Consider the following 22,348-nt stretch of genomic DNA (forward strand, 5'->3'; position numbering starts at 1 on the left):
GGGTGGGTTTTGTCAAATTTACCCGTTCTACCTCTAGGCTATCAGTGAATTTACGTTTAAGTGCTTCACGGACTTCGCTCTCGGTAGAGATTTCATCCAAGTCGAGGATCTCGATCGTTGTTGTTGGTGTTAGCGTCTTGACTGTGCCGATGTTTGCAGTGGCTGCCTTTACTGCATCGGTGAAAGCCTTGCTGTCTTCGGTCTTTCGAGCCATTTCAAGGAGAACGCCTCCGTGTTTCGTCTTTTTAATAGACTTTATGTCTACGCCCGTCTCGACAGGGCTTACCTTGGCCTTGATTTCCTTGAGGAGATGGGCGTATGTTCGCCTTTCAGCTGGTTGGACAAGCACAGATTTAGTTCTTGTCTTCTTCCTCCTCAGTTTCTTGGAGCCACCGTTGTTTGGCTGGTTTTGGGCTGTAGCAGATTGAGCCGCTGGCTCCTGTTCTTTCTTTTTCTTGTTTTGCCGAGTCACTTTGGTCCAGGTATCATCCCGGGCTGTCTTTTTCTGTGCTGGCTTGTCAATTTCTGCGGAAGGACTGGGCGTGGACAGCGGCCTCTTCTTGTTGTTGCCCTCTCCCTGCTGTGATAATTTCTTAGGAGTGACCAGAGGTGGCTGTGATTTTTTGCTCAAACTCGGAGATGTCTGAGTCGTTGACGCCGACGTCATTGGTGATTTGTTGGCCAGCCTATATGCCGTACTAATAGACGTGACCAATTTTCTGATCTCATGATGGAGATTCTTCTTGTCTTTTATGAAGTCGGCTAACTCTTTGATCTTGCTGCCGAGCCTCTCCATTGGTGACTGTTGGCCTGTAACGGTCGGTACAGAGTTGATTCTTCCTCGGTAGGTTTGATTAGTGACAGGAGCAAAAGGTCCTCCACTTTTTGGAGGAATGTTGCTCAGCTGTCCGTTCTCTGCCATCTGGGCTGATTTCGTACTCCCTGTAACCTTGCTAGCATTGCTAGACAGCAGAGCCATAAGGTCTACTCCGCTGTTCAAACAGTCGCTTGATAACGACGAGTTTAGGCCCGTTTGCACGCCTTCCCTCGCCGGCACTGAGGTATCCCCCCTCTGCACCGTAGACGATGTTTGAAATTGATCTGTCATTTTCATATCATCTTTTGCTACGTTTTGGTCCACCCCGAGTATTCTATTTCCTCGGCACCCGACGCATCTGGCGTGCAGATATGCCGGGCATTCCCCTATCCGCCACCTGGGGAGGTGCCCGATGCGGGACCCAGCAAGCCCGACCCGAGGTGTGTGTGTGTGTGTGTGTGTGTGTGTGTGTGTAAGTATGTAAACTTCTTATAACTTTTGAACGGTTGAACCGATTTTATCGCGGTTAGTGCCATTCGAAAGAGCTTGGCTAAACTTAGATTTTCTGTCAATTTGAACCGATTCGGACCAATAGATTTTGAGAAATTTTAAGAAATCTCAAAAAAAATAAGAAAAAAATTTTTTTCAAAAGTGGTTTTTTTGGAATAACTTTTAAACGGCTTCATTGATCGATTTTAAAAACTAATCAGCTCTTAACCTTGAAAAACCATGTCGATGGCCGCCAATCCGGTCAAAATCGGTTAATTCGTTCGAGAGATATCGTGAACGAAAGAAAACCGAAAAAAGTGTTTTTTCGGATTTACTCCGAAATTTCTAGTTTGACCAATTGACACTCTGAAATTCTTTATGAGGCTTAAAAAACTGCGTAGAATGCAGCCAACCGTGTAAAAGTCGGTTCATTTATTCAAAAGTTATTGCGGTTTGAAAATTCAAAAAATAGTGTACTATGAAACTTCTATCAGACTCTAGAGCTCAAAAGCATAGAATAGATATCTTTTTGAGCTCGAAGAGCTCAAAAACTTCGTAGGTGCAATTTTAAGCGCCCAGGTATTAACGGAGTTAGCGGGAAGTTGTAGGGATGGGCTTTAAGGTCAGCCGTTTTCCTAATTTTTTTAAAAGTCCTAATAGATAGATTTTAGGAATTTCATAAAAAGTGAAATTTTTCGTCACCACGCACACTAAATACGTTCCAAAATTGTTTTTTTTAATTTTTAAATTTACAACAAAATTTTTTTTAATTTCCGATAATTATATACAACCATATCGGTTACTTGGATTTTTTAATTTTCTATTTTATATCTTTTTATAAAGAAATAAAATTTTTTTTTCTTAATAGTCTTATGAACGTGGACGGAGTGTTTTTTTTACAGTGAAACTGTTTTTGTTCGGATAATTGTTAAACTATAACTATTTGAGATTTTTTTCTTCTCTTTGAGCAATTCTTGGAAGTCTTTAGAATAGATCCCCGTTTGAAAAATTAAAAAATTTTTATTTTTCAATTTTTTATTAATAATTTTCGTTGTTGCATAATGAAAAACTTGAATTCATCACCAAAAAAATTTATTTTTTCAAAATATTATTAATGATCCGTTTTTATGTTGTCAGAAGCTGCACGGTAACAACTTTTTCAAATTTTTACCTTTCATTGTTTAAAAAATTGTTATAAACAAATGCGTTGTTCATAAGATGATTGAAAATTTTTATATGAAATTTCAATCTTTGATACAAATAATGATTTTTAAAAGAAAAATTGTTCCTTAAACAATTTTTTGAGTTTACTGTAGTTTACACGTAATTTCTTTATTTATATCCATCGATATTAATTTGCGATTTAAAAATATTAACAAATTAATAGAGTTAGCTATTTTGACGAATTAATTGCATATTTAATGAAAATAAATGTATCATGTATGCTTCGAGTAATATAATAGATAATTCCATTTACCATCATTTACTAATCTATATATTTGATATAATCGTTCGTAAGGAGTAAGCTCCAGTCGTGCGTCGGAGCTGACACACACGATTTTTTTTTGATAATTCGTTAATTCATTCAAGAGTATGCTAGTTTCAATGTCTGTAGCCAACCAGAACTAGATAGTTTCAGACGAATAGCGAAAATACCATTTTATCATAAAACATAATAAAATAGAAAGTAATGGTTTATTTTTTATTAAACATTATTCGTAAATTGAATAGTTTTCTTTTGTCATTCTTATTTATGCTTAGTAACAGAATTATAATATGTCAGTACAGTTAACGGTTATAATGACAATTATAAAGGTATAAAATAAACATACAATTAATAGGATTGAAAATAAAGCTGCAACTTCATCTCGCGGGCAGAAAATCGTCATTTTCTATCCACCGGGAAGAAATGATTGATTCCTGCCTTCAACAGTCGCATTGGTCTGAAATTGTCTAGTTTCGGTTGGCTCAACAGGCATTGAAACTCGCATTTTCAATGCAGGTAATATGAAAAAAAAGTTATGGCTATATGACAACGATAAAGCCATTTTTTTTTTAAATTCTTAACTTTTTTTGGGTTGAACAAAAAAATTTGAAAAAATTCTCAAAAATGTTTTTCAAAGGGTAGAAAAGAATGATAAAGTTTCAGCTAAATCTAAAGGGATTCGAGTAAAGGGAGTCTTCAAAAGTGGTCTATTTGGCATGGAATACCATATATATCTTTCGATAAAAAAATTTCATAATTTTCTTAAAATATGCTTTTCACGACCGTACTACCTTAAATAAAAGCTCGGAAAAGTATAAAACTTATATTCATGAGCTTGAAAAGTTTAAAATTAAAAAAAAAGTAAATTTCAGACCTTTTTGACCTCTAATATAACCGTAAGTTCCAGCGATAGTCTGAAGGGTTAATCTTTTAATTCAGATTTTTTTTTTTGTAATTAGCCCAAGTTAAAATACAATTACAATTATTTACGCTTTTGTTTTTTCGAGATATTCAATTTTGTAATTATCATATGGCATGTAGTCCATTGCGGTTTTTAACAATGAAATTAGGTAATTTTGTTGATGAATAGAAGTCACACAGTATAAAATGTTGTGTAAAATCAACACAAATTTGTTGTTAGAAAAAGTTTACACAGATTTATGCGTTAAATTGCTATACAAAAAAAATATGTTGAATTGTTAACACAAATTTTAAGTGAAAATATTGTCACAAAAATTGATAAGGAATCTAAAAATTTTTTATGTTTCAATGTTGACATAAAAAAAAATTTACGAACACTGACTAGATTCATCATTATCATTATCATTATATATAATTAAAATAAGTTGATAAAATGTGCGTGCCGATAAAACTTAAAAAGGAGTCCCAGCACGATAAAGGGACTTATGTAGTGTGATAGCCCTTTATCCCCCCTCGAACAAGAAAGTTCCCGTTTTAACCTAAAGGGCGTGTTTTTAAAGATAAAAGAGCTTTTCCAACCCTTTAACTTGGAAATTAACTGTAGTGGCGCCATCTGTTATCAAGTATTTGAACTTCTAAGTTAACTTTAAAAATGTGAGACTATCATTGGTCCAAAATGGTCTAGATTGTTCTAGAAATTTCTGGAATGATCTAGAAAGCTTTAATATATATACCAATGTTCGAATCGGTTGAGAATGTTCTAGAAAATTCTAGAATGATCCAAAAAGTTCTAGAAAGATCTGGTAAGATCTGAAATCTACTTTTAGATTCTGATCAAATGAGAATGTTCTAAAAAATTCTAAAATGATCTGAGAAGTTCTTAAATCTACGTTTGGATACTGATTGAATGAGAATGGTCTAGAAAATTCTAAAATGATATAGGAAATTCTGATATCTACGTTTAGATTCTGATCGAATGAGAATGTCTAGAAAATTTTCGAATGACCTAGAAATGTCTAGAATGAAACGGGAAAATTTTAGAATCCGAGCAAAAACAGTTTCACTGTAAAAAAATCGCGCCAAGTCCACGTTCATAAGACTATTAAGAAAAAAAAATTTTATTTCTTTACAAAAAAATATAAAATAAAAAATTAAAAAATCCAAGTAACCGATATGGTTGTATATGATTTTTGGAAATTAAAAAAAATTTTTTTGTAAATTTAAAAATTAAAAGAAACAATTTTGGAACGTATTTAGTGTGCGTGGTTACAAAATATTTCACTTTTTATGAAATTCCTAAAATCTATCTACTAGGACTTTCAAAAAAAATTAAAGTACACAATCATGCACACCAAGTACGTTCCAAAATTGGTTTCTTTTAATTTTTAAATTTACAAAAAAATTTTTTTTAATTTCCAAAAATCATATACAACCATATCGGTTACTTGGATTTTTTAATTTTTTATTTTATATCTTTTTGTAAAGAAATAACATTTTTTTTTTCTCAATAGTCTTATGAACGTGGACTTGGCGTGATTTTTTTTCAGTTTTTGTTCGGTTTTTGTTCGGATTTCAGTATTTTTTGTAATTATAATAAAAATTGACAATTTTAATTTAATACATTTCCGGTGGCAAACTATCCCCTTTAAGCTATAGTTCATGTAAAAGTTATTCTTGCGCCGCCTGGCGTGTGTAATTGTAAACTGTTAAATGTCTTTTTTCACTGTAGTTTTTCATCTATTATAAGATTAGCATGCATTCTTATATTATTTAGTCTCTGGCCGTCCGCTTTTTACATAAAAACAAAAGTTAAAATCTAAAAATTTGAACACAACTAACTCCACACACTTTTAACTTGATTTCAAGTCCACAGGACTACCAATACTTAATACACTATTAACACTCTCTATCACACATTACCCGTACAAATATCACACACATAACCCGCACACACACACTCTGAATTTACTTTACTTTTATTGTTTTGACTTATAAAAGTTATTACAAAATTTTAATATCAGACAATTATTACATTAAATTTTTACTTAATTAATTCAGTCATTAGCTAACAATTAAATTGTAAAATATTTTCACAACTAATTATTTAATCCCCAAAATTTTGAACTAAAGACCGACGCATAAATTTATTCCAAATCAATCCCGATTTTAACACTCAACATTAAATATATTTTTAGGAACAATATCAACGCATAAATTTATTCAAATTCAACTCGTAATTTATTTCTTAAATATAAAATAATTCTTATTAAAATTTCATCAAATAATCTTAATTAAAAATTCTCGGACTTAATATCCACGCTGTTAAATAAATTCTAAAGAATTTTATCAATGATGATATTAAATTAACAAATAAATTTCTAGAACTTAAGTTCAATATAAAAATAACCACGTGGAATTTTCCGATTAAATAAATAATTATAAAATAATTTATCTCTATATAAAAAATAAATTAACAAAAAATTATCCACGGGTAAATCAGTCTTAAATGCCGAAATCTCAGTAATCAATACTCAATAAATAATATAATGTTAAATAAATATTTCCTTGTAACAAATAATATTAAATAATAATAATTCAATTGTTCTTAATAAATTATCGAGTAAAATAATCAGTAAGGAATTTGCGCGCTCAAAATGGTGCCAATATTCGTTAGTGCGTAGTAAAGTTCGACCTTGGGTACGAGTTAACTGCGTTGTACAATTCGACCGACGCTTGACTGATCCGTGAGAAGACAAAGGAACTTTCTCGAAGAATTTATTACTCGGTTTTTATTTTATTAAATAAAATAAATGCAACTTAACCGATTTTTCAGATGTTCAAAATTATTTATAATTAATCGAGTAAATTAATAAAATAAATTCTCACGACAATTAACACCACAAGGTCCTTGAGCAGTCCTTGGGTATAAACCCCCTTGAGGGACGCTCAACACCAACTAACGAATATAAAAAAATTGCGATTAAATAATTATTGAATTATTACGAATTAATAAATAATGGATAATTAACCAGAGGAGAAGTAAACCGAGTATAAACCCCGCGGTCCACTCCTAGCCCACAGAGTAATTATTGATACCTTGACGAATAACCACGATCTACCCCACTACTTGATCGGTCCCTTTTGAATTTTGTGGCACTCCGTCTGGCGATTACACTACTTCTCCCCGTCGCGATGCACGGCTCACCTATATAATAACCCCAAACTACCCCCTCCCACTCTCTCTTTAGGCCCGAAGATCGAGACGCGCCAGTGCTGCGTCGAACAGTTATCGATCTCTGGCGACTTATCGATTTAGGGTAATTTTACCCTGTTACAAACTCTGCGATTAATAACAATTATCATTTTTTCCTCATCAATCAATCAAATTATGAGTCCACAATTACATATTATTTAAATGGTTTATTGACAAAATTTGAAGAAAAATAATTAATCATAAGTAAATGTTTGCCGCATAACAATCTAATCTATTGGTCAATAAATATAATAAATCGAATTTTTGATTTTACATTGGTAATTTAAATAACATCGATAAAAACTGAAACTTTTAAATGCATGAAATTTATTTCATGTTTAGCATGCTCCTACAGAAGAATGATATATTTTAAGATATACGAGAAATATATCCTGGGATGTCTCAAAATTTGACCACAACAATACATACCTAAATATATACGCATATCATGGGGATATTAAAACTAAAGTAAACATCATCAAGTTCAAGTTCAAAGAATCTTTATTGATATATTTACAGTTACAAGTTTTGTTTACAATATTGTTGCTTATAATTCCTGTCTTAATGGACTCTACTTATATTAAAATTTACATTACATATATTTGTGAAGAGTATGTTATTTTTTTTTTTTATTTAATATTTATTTTATTTTTAGGAAAAATGTTATCAAAACCTAAATTAATAAGTAAACATCATCGACATTTGGATCGGAATATAAAATAACTAAAATAACTTTGTAATCAGGAACAAATTTCACGTAAATATGCCCTCTGTCAGAATTTTTAGAGACTATGCGTATTTATTCAAGTATATATATTTGTGGGCAAATTTGAATACATCCTAGACTATATTCCCAGTATATATCTTAGGATATATTATTTTTCCGTGGAGGCGACAGGTTGTACACAAAATTTTATCTTCCCTATGTATAAATCTCCAAAGTTTCTCATATTGTATTTTTAGTCATACAAAAAATAATTAATTTTATCAACAATATATATTTTTACCATCGATTTTGTCTTAGGAGCAAGCGTAAAAGTGACACGCAGACCTTCCAGCTCGCCACGCCCGAAATACCGAAACAAGATAATCGAAGAGCAAGATAATCATGAAGTAACTCCACAAGGACGAAGCTATGAAAAGAACCGTCTAACTACTGCGCGCCCTAGTTACAAGTAATTATTATTATTATTGTTATTATCGATAATGACTATTCTTGGCTATTACGGCCCAAAATTTCGCCACCGTTCAAATGACTGTTTATGTGTTTAACCTTAAATTAGAGCAAATGAAAATAGGCCAACTTCCGTGCCCTAGTCATAACATTTTAACTAACGACATTTCTTTCTTCTCCAGAAACCGCGCCCAAACGACAACAACAGCAGAAGCTCCAGTCCGTCGTCGTACCAATTTCCGGCCAGTAGGATCCCAGACGCCACCAAAAGCTCAGCGACCGAAATCCGAGCAATCCCCGGTGAGCCTGCCGAAATCGAAGCTCCCAAGAACTCAGGGTCGCTGGGCTTACAAGCCAGCCCCGAAAGCGCGAGTTGCGATTCGTAAACAGGTAGATGATGAGGAAAGGGGCCCTGATGTAGCGACTAATGAGCCGGCGGCGATAGCATCAACGGAAGAGAAACCGACAGTCGCTTCCAAGAAAAGCGATGAGAACGTTTCAGACGCGGAACTGGATTCCAGCGAATCGGAACAGGTGCCATCGTCATCTGACTCGGGATCTTCCGGATCTGCAGGAAATCCTCTTATAGGAACCGTGCCCACAGATCAGAATGAGAACGACGCGATTATACCCGCTGAGACTATTAACGTTGAGATTTCCACACCCGCTGATATGACTGACATGTACTATCTCATCGCTACGATTAAATCTCCGTACACGTTCCAGGTAAGACAAAACTCCAATTATCTCATTAAATTTTGAAAAAAATTTTCTGATATCATTCCGCGAGATCCTCGTGAAAATTTGATAAAAGAAGAAAAACAAACGCTTTCTTCTAACAAAAGGGTTAGAATGCAGCCGAACCAGCATTGAGAACAAAAGGTTAAGTTTGCGATTTTAATTTATAGAAAAAAAAATCATTTTTTTCATTCTCCTTAGTAGCTCATCTGACAATCGTTATTAGTTTAGTTAACCACTGAACAAATTTTTGCTTGAGTACCGGTCCCATCGTTTTCTCGTGTCGCACGGTGAAAAACGGTACTATTCTTGTTGCACTCGTGATAATAAAGCTAATTGCAGTTTTATGTTTTTCTTTTAAACAAATGAGAATTTCGAAAAAAACGCTTTGATATAAAATAGATAATTAAAAAATCTATCCCGTAACAGAGCGTTTTTTTCGAAAATCTTCTTTGTTTAGAAGAGAAATGAAAAGCTGCAATCATTAGGACCGGGTCTTAATTGACGTAAAACACAATTCTAGAAAAAATAACACAAAAAATTTTTAACACCGACCGTATTCACGCAAATACACTATATTTTTTACTCTGTAGATAACAAACTATTGTTTTTAGCAAAATTGTTAAAGAACCAATTAACTCTGCCTCCAGGTTGGAACAATGAAGAACACGCGGTTTATTACCGTGACATCAACTCAGAAAAAATCGTTCGCCACAGCAGATCCTTCAACCACCCCAACCCCCACTGAACCATTAACTGAAAACATCTTAGCGAACACTGCAGCTGCTTACGAGTCTTCTCTGCCTTTGGATTCTTCGATCGCCACGCTCCCTGCAATCACCTTGGAGTCCGGACAGATGACTCCTCCACTAGAAACCTTAACAGAGACCTTCACTACCACCCAGACCCTGCTCAAAACCTACTTACTCCCCGTAGTAGCCAACGGTAACACGACCCGTCATACCTTAGTACAGACCTACAACATTGCTCGCATGGTAACCGCGATTAAAACACTCCCGCCATCAGAAATATATCAGTTCATCCCCTCGAAGACACTCAATGAGTTCAACTCTAAGCTCGACGAAGCTGGTAGCGAACTTCACCTCGAGCTGGACTTTGGAGACGACGAAAACGATGACGAGGATATTCCTAAGCGCGTTGTGGTTCCTAACACCCACGAGCCAGAGCTTGATGGTCTCAAAGGAACGAACAAAGGAACCAAGCAGAATCATCCAGAAGCACCATCTCCCTCTTCAGACCCACAACTACTTCCCGAGTCTGCGCAACATCTTGCATTGCTCAACTACTTCAACCAGGCTGCACAAGTGATTACCACCTCCAGGCCCATCGTTGTCCTCGAGACCGTCTACGAGTCTCACGTGATCCCGCTGGTAAGCAACGGCAATACCGTGTTCTCTACCCTCTCTAGACCAGTAGGAACTGTTCCAAGAACTTCCTACGAATTAGGAACTTCAACTATTGCACCTATAGCTCAGCCGATCCAACATATGCCCCAGATTCCTCAGCTTCCTCAGATTCCTCAAGTTCCTCAGGTGCCACTGTACCCTCCTCAGCCCCAGTTCACTATCACCACAGCCCCGATCGTCACTCAGACTCTCGTCACTATTTCTGACTCACGAGTCCTAAAACTAACCTTCGGCGCGAAGACCGCCTACACCACCCTTTTCTCGACGAAAGTGGTGCCCACTGAAATCACCACCTACGTCACCTCTACTGTTCCTGTCCAACCTACGGTACCTTCTTTTCCCGGGTTCTTTGGATCTCCGGTTGGATACCCAGGGTATCCATTTGTAGGTTAAGTCATTCATTTTTTACTTACATTATGTACAATCTGGTGCTAGGCTACATTTTTCCATTTTTTTCTAATGAGTTTATGGGATCAAACGCTATAACTTCTTGAGTCCGATTTTTTAACTTAATTTTTTCTACTCTTATGTATGATTGATGCGAAAAACAATTTTTAAAATTTTAGTTCAACATTGTTTTGTTTAATTAAAATTGTCACATTCAATTTTCGATTTTTCTGAAGTTACTAGGAGATAGCATGGTAATCTACTGTGACCGGATTGTACTGTATTACATTTAAATATACAAATAAGTTGCTCAGAAATTGTGGCTATCTGGGTTAGCTTACATATTTGATTTATATAAAAAATAATAAGATTTGAAAAATATCATAAAAGTATTGTACGTGTGATGGCTTAAAAAAAAAATTATTTTCAGACCAAAATACTTGAAATTCAGTTTAGAAGTCTATTCTTCGCGTAATTATATTAATTTTGCTGCTCACAAAAAAATAAGCCGGGTTCAAGACCCAACGATGATGATTTCTTAAATACGTGCATTTATAATTAAAAAAAAATATATATATATATTAAATTTTATGCCAGTTAATTAGAAAATATGTTAGACTTATGTTTGTTATAGTTACTACTTAATATTTTGTGTGTAAATAAATTATTTTTATTAATCATATACTTTAATTTAAAAAAAGAAATAACAATAAACTTTTTTTGTAAATAAATTATTAATAAAAAATGATACATTTTAAACATATATTAGATATTAGAAAATCAGTGTTTAAAAACTATTTTTATGTAATTGATATTTATAATAAAAAAAATGTTATTAATAATGGCGATGATTTTTTCAATCTAGCGTTTGAATATAACCGCTTCATCTTCTTTTTTCTTCGCTTCGATTAGAATTAAGGACAAAACTGCTTGAATCACCTGAAAATAATAATGATGAAAATAATAAAAATTATAATAATTGAGTAATATGAAAGTAATATCAATAGTAATAGTAATTGAAATACTAATATTAACGAAAGAAAAAATCATATTAATAACGCAATCAGTAATAGTGTTAAAAACTTAAAGGAGAAAATAATAATGCTAATAAAAGTAAAATTGTTACAGAAATAGTAATAAAAATAAAGAAAAGAAAGTAATTTTTTGGAAATTTTCAACTATTTTATTTCTTAGCTGAAGAAATCAAAATTTTTCTCACAGCAACTTTATTGTTGGAAAACAGTTTTCTAGATTAGGAAAAAACCATTTTTTTCAGAAAAGAAATAAAATTTTTCTCAGTGTAGCAATAGTAATGGTAACAGCAATAGTAATAGTAGTAATACCAATAATAAAAATTATAAGAACAATAATGAAAATAGTGATGATACTAGTAATAATACTACACTGAAAAAAAATTAACTTGATTTAAAAGAGAAATTCTTAAATCCAAAAAATAATTTTGAAGAAATTCATTGTCTTGAATCAAGGGGAATAGCCCCAATGACTTTCGAAAAGAATTTTCCTGTTTAAAAAGGATAGCCACTGTGACAATAAAAAAAAAAGATTGATTTTCGGGAATTTTGTTGACCAGGGAAATAAAGGAATATCAAGATTGTTTTTTATTTGTTTTATTAGGTGTACATCCAACATTATTTACATAAATTTTAATTAAAAAATATTAAATAGTCTAAAAAATATGAGCGTTGCCACAAAAGCCTGAAAGAAAAATTCCTCCTCCGTGATCGCATCTATTTATTAAAACTGGGTTGTGGGAAAACAATCCAATTCAATAGTAATTAATATAAATGTAGTTATCGTTACACGTAGCCAATTTTTTAACTTCCCACTAAGGAAATTGAAAATTTTCAAAAATCGGGAAGTTATTAGTTTTACCCCGTTTTCGAAAATCGAGTTTTCAACCGATGTTGACGTTTTGAGGTCCTAGGAAGCCTCCCCGAATGTTTCCGCGGTGATTTTCGTATGTCTGTATGTGTGTGTGTGTGTGTGTGTGTGTGTGTGTGTGTGTGTGTGTGTGTGGCCGTATGTAAACCTCTCATAACTTTTGATCGGCTCGACCGATTTCATCGTGGTTGGTGCCATTCGAAAGGGCTTGAGCAAACTTAGATTTTAAATACAATTTGGACCGATTCGAACCAGTAGATTTTGAGAAATCAAAAAAACTACAAAAAAAAATTATAAAAACGGTTGACCCTGAAGGCCATCCCTGCAACTTCCCGCTAATTGCATACCTAGGCACAAAAATTGCATTTATGACGTTTTTGAGCTCTTCGAGATCAAAAATACAATTTATGTGTTATTTTGAGCTCTCCGAGCTCAAAGAGATAGCTTTGCAGGCGGTAGGCGGCGATCGATGTGGTTTTTTGAGCTCTATAAAAAATTTAGAACAAAAAAATTGATCTGATAAAAAATTTCGAAGTTATTACAAAAAAACACTTTTTTCGATTTTTTTCGACAACGATATCTCACGAACGCATCAACCGATTCTGACGCTCTATGTAGCGATTGATGCGGGGTTTCAAGGTTAATTGCTGATTAGTTTTTGAAGTTGATCGGTTCAGCCAATTCGGAGATATTGAAAAAAAAATGAAAAAAGAAACTTTTTTTTCACTTTTTTTGCAATTTCTCGAAATCTACTGGTCCAAATCGGTTCCAACTTACAAAAAATTTACGTTTTGCGAAGCCCTTTCGAATGACACCAACCGCGATGAAATCGGTCAAGCCGTTCAAAAGTAACGAGAGGTTTACACACACTCACACACACACACACACACACACACACACACACACACACACACACACACACACACACACACACACACACACACACACACACACACACACACACACACACACACACACACACACACACACACACACACACACACACAACCACACTGAGCCCTGAAGAACTTAGAAGGGAAGAACGGCAACACAGCATCGCAAGATGGCAACAGGAGTGGAATTCTGCAGAGAAAGCTCGGTGGACGTACCGTCTCATACCTCGGATTGATGTGTGGTTCAACCGGAGTCACGGTGAGATCAACTATTATTTAACGCATATGTTATCAGGACACGGATGTTACCGGAAGTATCTTCATCGCTTTAAGCACGATGATACCCCAGAGTGCCCGTCCTGTCCAGGGGTCAATGAAGATGCGGAGCATGTTTTCTTTGTGTGTCCACGTTTCAACCAACAGCGCGATGAGTTAGAGAAGATTCTGAAAAAGAGAACCCAACCAGAATCAATAGTAGAAGCAATGTTGTCGTCAGAAGCTGCCTGGAACGCCACAAGCACTTTTGCTACAAAAGTGCTTACAGAGTTGCTATCCATTGAGAGGAAAAGAGCGAAAGACAGAATCTAGAAGAAAGAAATAACATCTTAGCCACCAGAAGGAAGAGCGGCAGCTAATTCCTCCCCCCGCGAAGTAATGCCTTACGGCGGTACCATGGGGGATCAGAGGATAGAAGAGAAAGGGGTTTAGGGTTTAGTGGGTAGGGGCGTCAGCGTCGAGTTTTAGTATGACGCTGCGTTGAATCGCCACATATCTAGGCCAAACAGCTATGCCTAGAATCCGTAAAAAGGATTCCCCCCCCTACGAAAAAAAAAAAAAAAGAAAAAAACACACACACACACACACATACATACAGACATACGAACATCATCGTGAAAATAGTCAGGAAAGCTCCGTAGGATCTCGAAACGTCGAGATCCGATGAAAACTCGATTTTCGAAAAACGGGGTAAAACCAATAACTTCCCAATTTCTGAAAATTTTCAATTTTCTTAACGGGAAGTTAAAAATTTTTTCAAATGTGGTTTTTTTTTGGAATTACTTTTAAACGGCTTTACTGATCAATTCCAAAAACTAATCAGCTCTTAACATCAAAAAACCACGTCGATCGCCGCTAGCCCGGTCAAAATCGGTTGATTCGTTCGTAAGTTATTGCGAGTATAGCTCTTTTGAGCCTAGATATCGGCCCTTCGGAGGTAGGCGAAAGCCTCACTACATATTCTTCATTCGTGAGTTATCGTTGTCGAAGAAAATGTTTTTTTTTGGAATTACATCGAAATTCCTACTTTTATCGATTAAAATTTAATCAGTTGCTCTACTGTTCGTAAAAATTTTCTATCGATCACTATTTTGTGTAAAATCAAAAACAAAAAAAGACCATTCGGCAGCCAAAATGGAAGTAGATTTATTCATAAATTTATTTATAAATTTATTCATAAATTTATTCATAAATTCATCATGAATAGAAAAAAATATAATGAGGTTTGTATACAAAACTAGGGCTTTTAGCTTCTATGCAATCGACGAAAATATATCGACGGAAAAATACTAAAACCAGTGCAATAGCAAATTTCATAATTGGCATAGCGGAAGAGGACATAATTTTGAGACTACACATATGAGATGGTACTCAAATTGAAGCTTATTTAAAGAGATTTCAGATGCAATTTACAGAGTTTCAATAAGTTATCTCATTCAAAAGTCATTCGAGTAAGAAAGTGAAGAAATATGAATTTTTATGATTTTCAAAATTTTGAAATCCTGGCATTTCTAAATTACTTGACCGATTAAGCTCATCTTCGAACTTGACTTCGGTATTTATCTGCATAATAAGTATGTTAAGTTTGGTAGAGATCCGTTGCAAATTGGTGACGCTATCGTCTGACAAGCCGCTTTATCTCTTTGTTACTCGCACTATAGTGGTATTTGCCGCCCAACACTACTTAACCTACTTGAGTAGGTGTGAGTACGAGTGAGATACTAGAGAAAGCGCGAGTAACGGAAGGTTATATCCCATATATATATATATATATATATATATATATATATATATATATATATATATATATATATATATATATATATATATATTATAACGGGTATTTCGAACTCGTGCGTTATCGAGGATGAAATCCGAAATAAATAACTTGGCCTACCTGCCTTACCTGTTGTTGGGCGCCAGGAGCTTTGCTCCGATCACGTCGATTACGGCTACTCCGGTCCGGGACTCTATTCGTCGGGTGGCGGGCCTTAAGGCTACGACTTAATTATAGAAGGATCGAGGAAATTACTCGGGGTTGCTCGTATTAATTCTCAATTAATAAAAAAAATTATTAATTTATTGACAATAAATTAAAACAATCGGCTCAGGTTAAAAATATCAAGGAACGAAACGCCTAATAATAATATTCGACACCGTCGTCGATTCGCAGCCCGCAAGCAAACCTTCAAGTTTAACAATCCAGTACAAAATTTCAAAAATCGCCGCAATAAACTTATTTAATAATAATTAATTAAATCTTTAAACAAAAAAAATAAATCTGCGCTCAATTTTATTATTAATAATTAATAATTAATAAAGTAAATGAATCAAATGATTAAATCACCGCATTTAATTAGTAAATAAGTAATGTTAATAACAAAAAAAATTAACTCTCACTCTCAATTTAATTAATAACGATTAATTAAATAATTAAACCTAATCTTCAAATCGCTGACTTTGATTGGTAACTAATTAAATTTTAAACAAAAATCATTAATCGCCGAATTTTATTAAATAATAAATAATTAAATTTCTAAACCAACAATAATCACTTGCCGAATTTGATTTATCGGAAATAATTAGATTTTTAAATAAATACCATTAATCGCCGAATATCATTTAATAATAAATAGTTATTAAGATAAAAAAAATAATTGAATCGCCAAATGTAATTAGGAGTAACTAATTAAATTTTATAAGACGATAATATCAAAAAGAAATTTCAACTCGCCGAGTTTAATTAATACCCATTAATTAAAATGACAAGGGAAATTCAAATCTTCGCTCTCAATTTTATTAATTTAATTAATAAAATTAACAACAAAAAAAAATTAATCCAATGGCCGACTTCAATTAAATAATTAATCTTCAAAACAAAAAAAAATCAATTTGCCGATTTTAAATAATAATTAATTTGTAATAATACAATTACCTAATTAAATCGCCGAATTTAGTTAACAATAATTAATTATAGTCCTAAAATAAAGAATTAAATCACCGAATTTAATTACTAGCAAATAACTAAAATCTCATAAAAAAATCACACTAAGTTCAGCGCGGCAAAGCTCAAATTCAAATTATCAACCGCCGTGTACTTGGTGTCGGTAAGTCAACTTGCACACGCAACCGAAGCTCGATCAATGGGTAATCGAACTCATCGATTACCCCGGGAATACAAACACCAAAAAGATTCCAACAATAATAATAGTAAGTACAACCGAACAGCAGTAAACAACAAAATGGCGGTACCTAAATACCTCATGGGATTATCCTTGCTAACAGTACAACGCAGCCTTGAAATTCTTCGGCAATATATGTCGCCAAGCGACGACAACAATTAGTTAAACAAAAAGATTTTGCTTCAATTAAGCATTCAATTAAATTTTTTATTTCAATAAATCCCACGAGCTATTTCAGAGGGAGACGTGGCCACTTACCCTGGTCGAAGACTCCTCGGCTAATGTCCTGGGTCTCTCACCACGTCGATCGCCCTCGGCTTCCACGTTGAATTGCAACAAGAAACCGGTGTCGGTCAGTCCAGCGCAGCGTCGTCCGTCAACGTATGACTTATCCTCGGCGAGGATCTTCAAAAAATTACTCCGGTGTATCGGGGCACGCCGATTGACTCACCCGCACGTCGTATGAACTAACAATTTCCAACTTTTAAAAAAATTAACAGAAGATGCGTCCGTGTACGAAAACCGGAAAAGGTGCCCTGATAGCCACCTTACTTATAACTTACTGTCAATCTACGTCCGCAATTTGAAGCAAACTTGACGGAAAGAGTTGGCAAAGCGAGCGATTACCTATTAGTTACCTATAACTTACTCTGCAAATAGACGTCAAAACTTGCTGTAAAAGTATTTCCGTCAAATTGTAGTAAAGTTAAAAGGAAATTTAACTACAAGTTTGATTGCTAACTTGTATTCAAGTTGCGGCCGTAGATTTCCGTCAATTTGCTTACAACTGTTGTTGAGTGAAGAATTACCGCCAACTTGATGTATAAATTAACCTCAACTGCTGGAAGTCAACACTTACTGAGAAAGCGCTGGCTATCAGGGTGGAAGACCAAAAAATCCTCACATGTCGCACTCCTCGCCTCTCTCCCCGTCTCCTCGGTCCGTCGTTAGTGTTGAACTCCAGAGATGGCACCGTCTATCCAATTTTCCAATATCGACGTTTCGAATGATATAATGGCTGGAGCATTGACGCGCTCGACAGCCAGCTTTCCAACTTCACGCCTGCTCCGCTTGCTCACTCCAAGTTCCGATCCGTCCGTTGTCTTGTTCTCTCTGCACAGCCTCTCTCCGTCGATGATGATCTTGAAGATTATCCACGTCGATGATCCTCTTTGTCTTCCTTTTCGCGGGTTCGTGGCCGACATCGTTTGTACCATTACAATCATACAATAACTTAAATCTAACTTAAAACTAACTTAATTACTGAAGTAAATTATTTAATATCGCAATAAATTGTGGTTTCACGCGCGATCGAGCTTCATTCGAATTTTCTAACTCGAGGGCGACTCGGTCGCGGCGAATCCAACCAATGGACAGAAAGATAAACCAAAAAACCTCCATTTAGTTCATTTCAATTAAATTAATTAAAAAAAATTAAAGTAAAATTATTAACAGGTGGCGCTAAAAGCAGCCTGTTACAATATATATATATAAGATCTTAAGTCGGTTGTATATTGCACATTGTCTGAAAATGGTTTAATAGACCTCTTAACATATAAAATAATTACAAATTGACAAAAAAAGTCAATGTCATATGCATCAATTTGAAGGCAATTTCATGAGCTATCACATAAATTTTTTCAAAATTAGCTATCACTTGTTAATCAAAAGTTATAGATCAATGAAGTGACCGAAAACGTGATTTTCACTATTTTGAAAATTTTAAATGACCACCATTTCTAAACTATATGACTGATTTTGCTCATCTTTGAACTCGTTCAAGGTAATTGCCCAAAAAAATCTGAAAATTACTGGTATAAGCATATGCTGAGTGAGTGATATCACTCCAATTTTTAAAAAGCTATAACTTTTAAACACCTTAATGATTTTTAGTTTTGACACGGCATACGAGACACTTTTTTAAGCTCTAAAGATATTGTACAAGGTGAAAAATCGATTAGCTAAGAAATCCCGAAGCTATTATTTAAGAGTCGGAAAAAACATTTTTTTCGAAATCTGTTGACTACGATATCTCACTAACGAATGAACCGATTCTGATTTGCCAAACGGCATTCAACGTTATTTTTTAACTCGTTGAGGACACATGGGGTCCAGTGGACCCCAGGCGAACTTTGAGGCAATTTTAAATTTAGAAGGAAATTTATAAATGAGTCTTAGTGTGCAATTTGTTATTGGTTGAAATCTACGCAATAAGTTGTGATACGTCACAAAGGTCTCCATGCTGTTAGCCTCATTTTAAGCGACTGACCGAAATTTGTAACTTCAAACTTCTGAATAAATATATTTCTTTCAAACTTCATTAAATATTGATTTTTTTCTTTAAAATATATTGTTTTCCGAATAAAATGGCGTCGGTTTTTTTTCGATATCGTAGAAATCAAAATTTCTGCGACTTTTTTTATAAAAAAAGTTTAGTTTTTTTTTTCTAAACGATGTTTTAGTATTTTTAAATTATTATAAATTGAAAATAGCTAGTAGATATTGAGAGAGAATGTTATATTAAAGTTTGGTGCCAATTACAAGTCAATACATCCCATAGGAAATGAATTAGAACTGTTTTGCTGAGTGGGGTCTACCGGACCGCGTGTGTCCTCAACGTAATTTTTTCGACGTGTGTCCTCAACGGGTTAAGGTTAAAAGCTGACAAAGTTGTGAAGATGATTGGTTTAGCAGCTCAAAAGTTATTGTAAAAAAATATGTTCGACAAATTAGCAGCATGATGGCCGAGCGGACTAAGTCATTATCCCGTTAGTTCGTTCGTGCATCATGTCGTGAGGCGAGGGTTCGAGCCTCGACGGTTGTTCGAATAGTTCCAGCACCAACCGTCGGAGATTGCTCCGGTAGCCCACTGTACTGGCATGGTTTTTTTCTGTGGTTTCCCCATCGCCACTATTCCAACAACCGATAGAAAGAGGTGAGGAATAGGGTAAATACAGTACAGAAAGCACAAGTCGGTCCACAGCCGCATTGAGAATAGAATTATGAGCGAAATGATATGATGATTATAAAAAGCGGAGAACATGTTGATAATAAAAAGTGGAAAACATGTTGATTATAAAGAGAGCAGAGAATATGTTGATAATAAAAGAGTTGAAAGATTTTGTTGATAATATAGAGCGGAGTATATATTGATAATAAAGACTTGAAAAAGACTATATGCGGAGAAGCTGAGATAATTAGCTTTGTAAAAACCAAAACACGGTATACAAGTAAAACTTATAATAATAATAATATGTTCGACAAATTTTTTTTTCCGGTTTTTTTGGAATTTCTCAAAATCTATCGGGTCAAATCGATTCAAATTTTTATAAAATCTAAGTTGAGTGGAACCTTTTCGATTGCCGTCAACCGATTTCTGATCAGTCAAGCCGTTTAAAAGTTATGAGAGGTTTACATACATTCAGATCCACAAACACACACAAAAACACAGACAAACTAATGTCATCGTAAAATTACTCAAAATAGCTTCCTACGACTTCAAAACGTCGAGATCGGATGAAAACTCGATTTTTAAAAATCGGGGTGAAACCAATAACTTCCCTATTTTTTTTTTAATTTTCAATTTCCTTAGCGGGAAGTTAAAAATTCCTGAAAATCATTATTTTTGAAGTGAAACTTCTTTAGAATCGTTGTGATTTCAAACCGGATGCAACGAAAAAACGACAGGTAAGAGACACAAATACAAAAATGTGTAGGATGAAGCCAGGGGAAAGAATGAGACAGAAATATACATACAATTTGTATATTATCGGTCTCTCCTCTTTGTGCCATACTTCGTAGCGTCCCCACTCCCGTCTTCTAAGCATAGTCGCCTGTAATTTGTGAGCCAGAGCGAGAGAGCAGATGTCAGTGTGTATGTATATTGCACACTGTTTAATACGTGCTTGTATTTGAGCATTTAACGTGTGTAGTGCATGTGAAAACTACGTGAGCTTACTGTACACTGTATGCGGCTGCGTATTACAGCGTTTTAGTAAGATAGCGTGGTGTGTTATTATTTAACTGTTTGTGAGTATTTTTATATCTTGTACTAAATAATAAATTTTATAAAATGCCGAAAACTAATGCCGAAATGTGTCGTCAATATCGACGCAAAAAAAATGAAATTAAAATGAAAAAAAATTCAGCAAAAAGTTCAACAGAACGTAGTCGCGAGTTTCGTGCACGTAAAAAACAATTATTGAACAATCAAAATAGATGTTCAGATATAAGTGTCAATGTGACTGATGTAATAAATGGTAAGTGTAAATATTTTTAATCCTGTTTTAAGTATAAACTAATATATCAATGTTTTTCAGACCGAAGAGCGTCAGTATCTACAATTGATCTACAACATGAATTTCGAAGGCTGAACTTGAATCGACTTGAGACAATTACAAATGTTTTATATGATTTCTTAAATAAAAGAAAAGGGATGTCACTGTTTACCTTTAACTGTCAAAGCTTACGAGCTCATGTACAAGATCTGCAACATGACAATATAGTGTCATCGTCAAATTTTTAATTCTTTCGGAGACATGGATGAATAATGAAGATATTGTAGACATTCCAAATTTTAATATTGTTGTTAATTACAAAGACCACGTACGAGGGCAGGCGGAGTAGCAATTTATCACAACGTAAATGATGGAGCCCGTGTTGTTACGCCACAAATGGATCTCAATGCACAACAGCTAGAATCATTGTCTGTTCAGCTTTCGAAAGTTGGAGAAATATGTGCCTGTGAGAGCAGAAATGACCAAGGAGATTTAATTTTGATCGTAGCAATTTACATCTTTCCCAACCAATCAATAAAATCAGTTATTGAATTTATACATGAAAATTTGATCAAATATACCCCAAAGGTATCGCGAATTCTCAAAAAGAATTATGATAAAATTCCGATGATTTTAAGTGGGGATTTTAACATAAATTTTGCATCAGATACAGCGCTTCCTTTGATTGAGTTTCTCGATACAACATTTTATTTAAAAATGTGTAACAATCGCACTCAATCAACTACAAGATCAAAAACGGTAATAGATGCAGTGTTCCAAAGATATATCAACCAAATTGAAACTAAAATATTTGTATCGTATTTTAGTTATCATAAGCCTCTTGTATCATTTGTTGAAACTGAAAATATGGAACTTGAGTAATAGATTATGTAACATATGTTAAATAAAATATAAAATATCTTTTAAAATTAATCAAAATACTTTCATTTTTGAACAATTAAACTTTGTAATTATCCTACCCTTGTTATAAATATTCATCTCATTCTTTTGTCGATTCACTGAAGTTTCACTTCTATCGTGTGTGAATCGCACACACACCTTTTTTTTTTTTTTTTTTTCGACTGTTACAGTGAATATCCCTTTCAACCAGAAAAATTCTTGAACT

General features: G+C 34.3%; 2 protein-coding genes and 1 long non-coding RNA gene across 5 annotated transcripts in view; 2 read left to right on the forward strand and 1 right to left on the reverse strand.

The window, feature by feature from the left end:
- LOC123262417 overlaps positions 1–11,308 on the forward strand; it is a 48,760-nt gene extending 37,452 nt beyond the window's left edge. For all 3 annotated transcript variants that reach the window (XM_044724607.1, XM_044724609.1, XM_044724608.1), the window contains exons 7-9: positions 7,991–8,141; positions 8,323–8,866; positions 9,529–11,308. In XM_044724607.1, the coding sequence (XP_044580542.1) occupies positions 7,991–8,141; positions 8,323–8,866; positions 9,529–10,698 (1,865 nt within the window). In that variant the 3' untranslated portion in view covers positions 10,699–11,308. The remainder of the gene's footprint in view (positions 1–7,990; positions 8,142–8,322; positions 8,867–9,528) is intronic.
- A 243-nt stretch (positions 11,309–11,551) lies between these two features.
- Positions 11,552–22,348, reverse strand: part of LOC123262481 (tetraspanin-2A) — a 30,475-nt gene continuing 19,678 nt past the window's right edge. The window contains exon 5 of the mRNA XM_044724719.1: positions 11,552–11,631. Coding sequence (XP_044580654.1) covers positions 11,554–11,631 — 78 coding nt within the window. The 3' untranslated portion in view covers positions 11,552–11,553. The remainder of the gene's footprint in view (positions 11,632–22,348) is intronic.
- Positions 20,718–22,155, forward strand: LOC123262523. The gene is made up of 2 exons (XR_006508960.1): positions 20,718–21,204; positions 21,265–22,155. It is a non-coding gene; the product is annotated as an uncharacterized LOC123262523 (long non-coding RNA).

This window comes from Cotesia glomerata, linkage group LG4 (assembly GCF_020080835.1).
Source record: "Cotesia glomerata isolate CgM1 linkage group LG4, MPM_Cglom_v2.3, whole genome shotgun sequence".
Lineage (NCBI taxonomy): Eukaryota > Metazoa > Arthropoda > Insecta > Hymenoptera > Braconidae > Cotesia > Cotesia glomerata.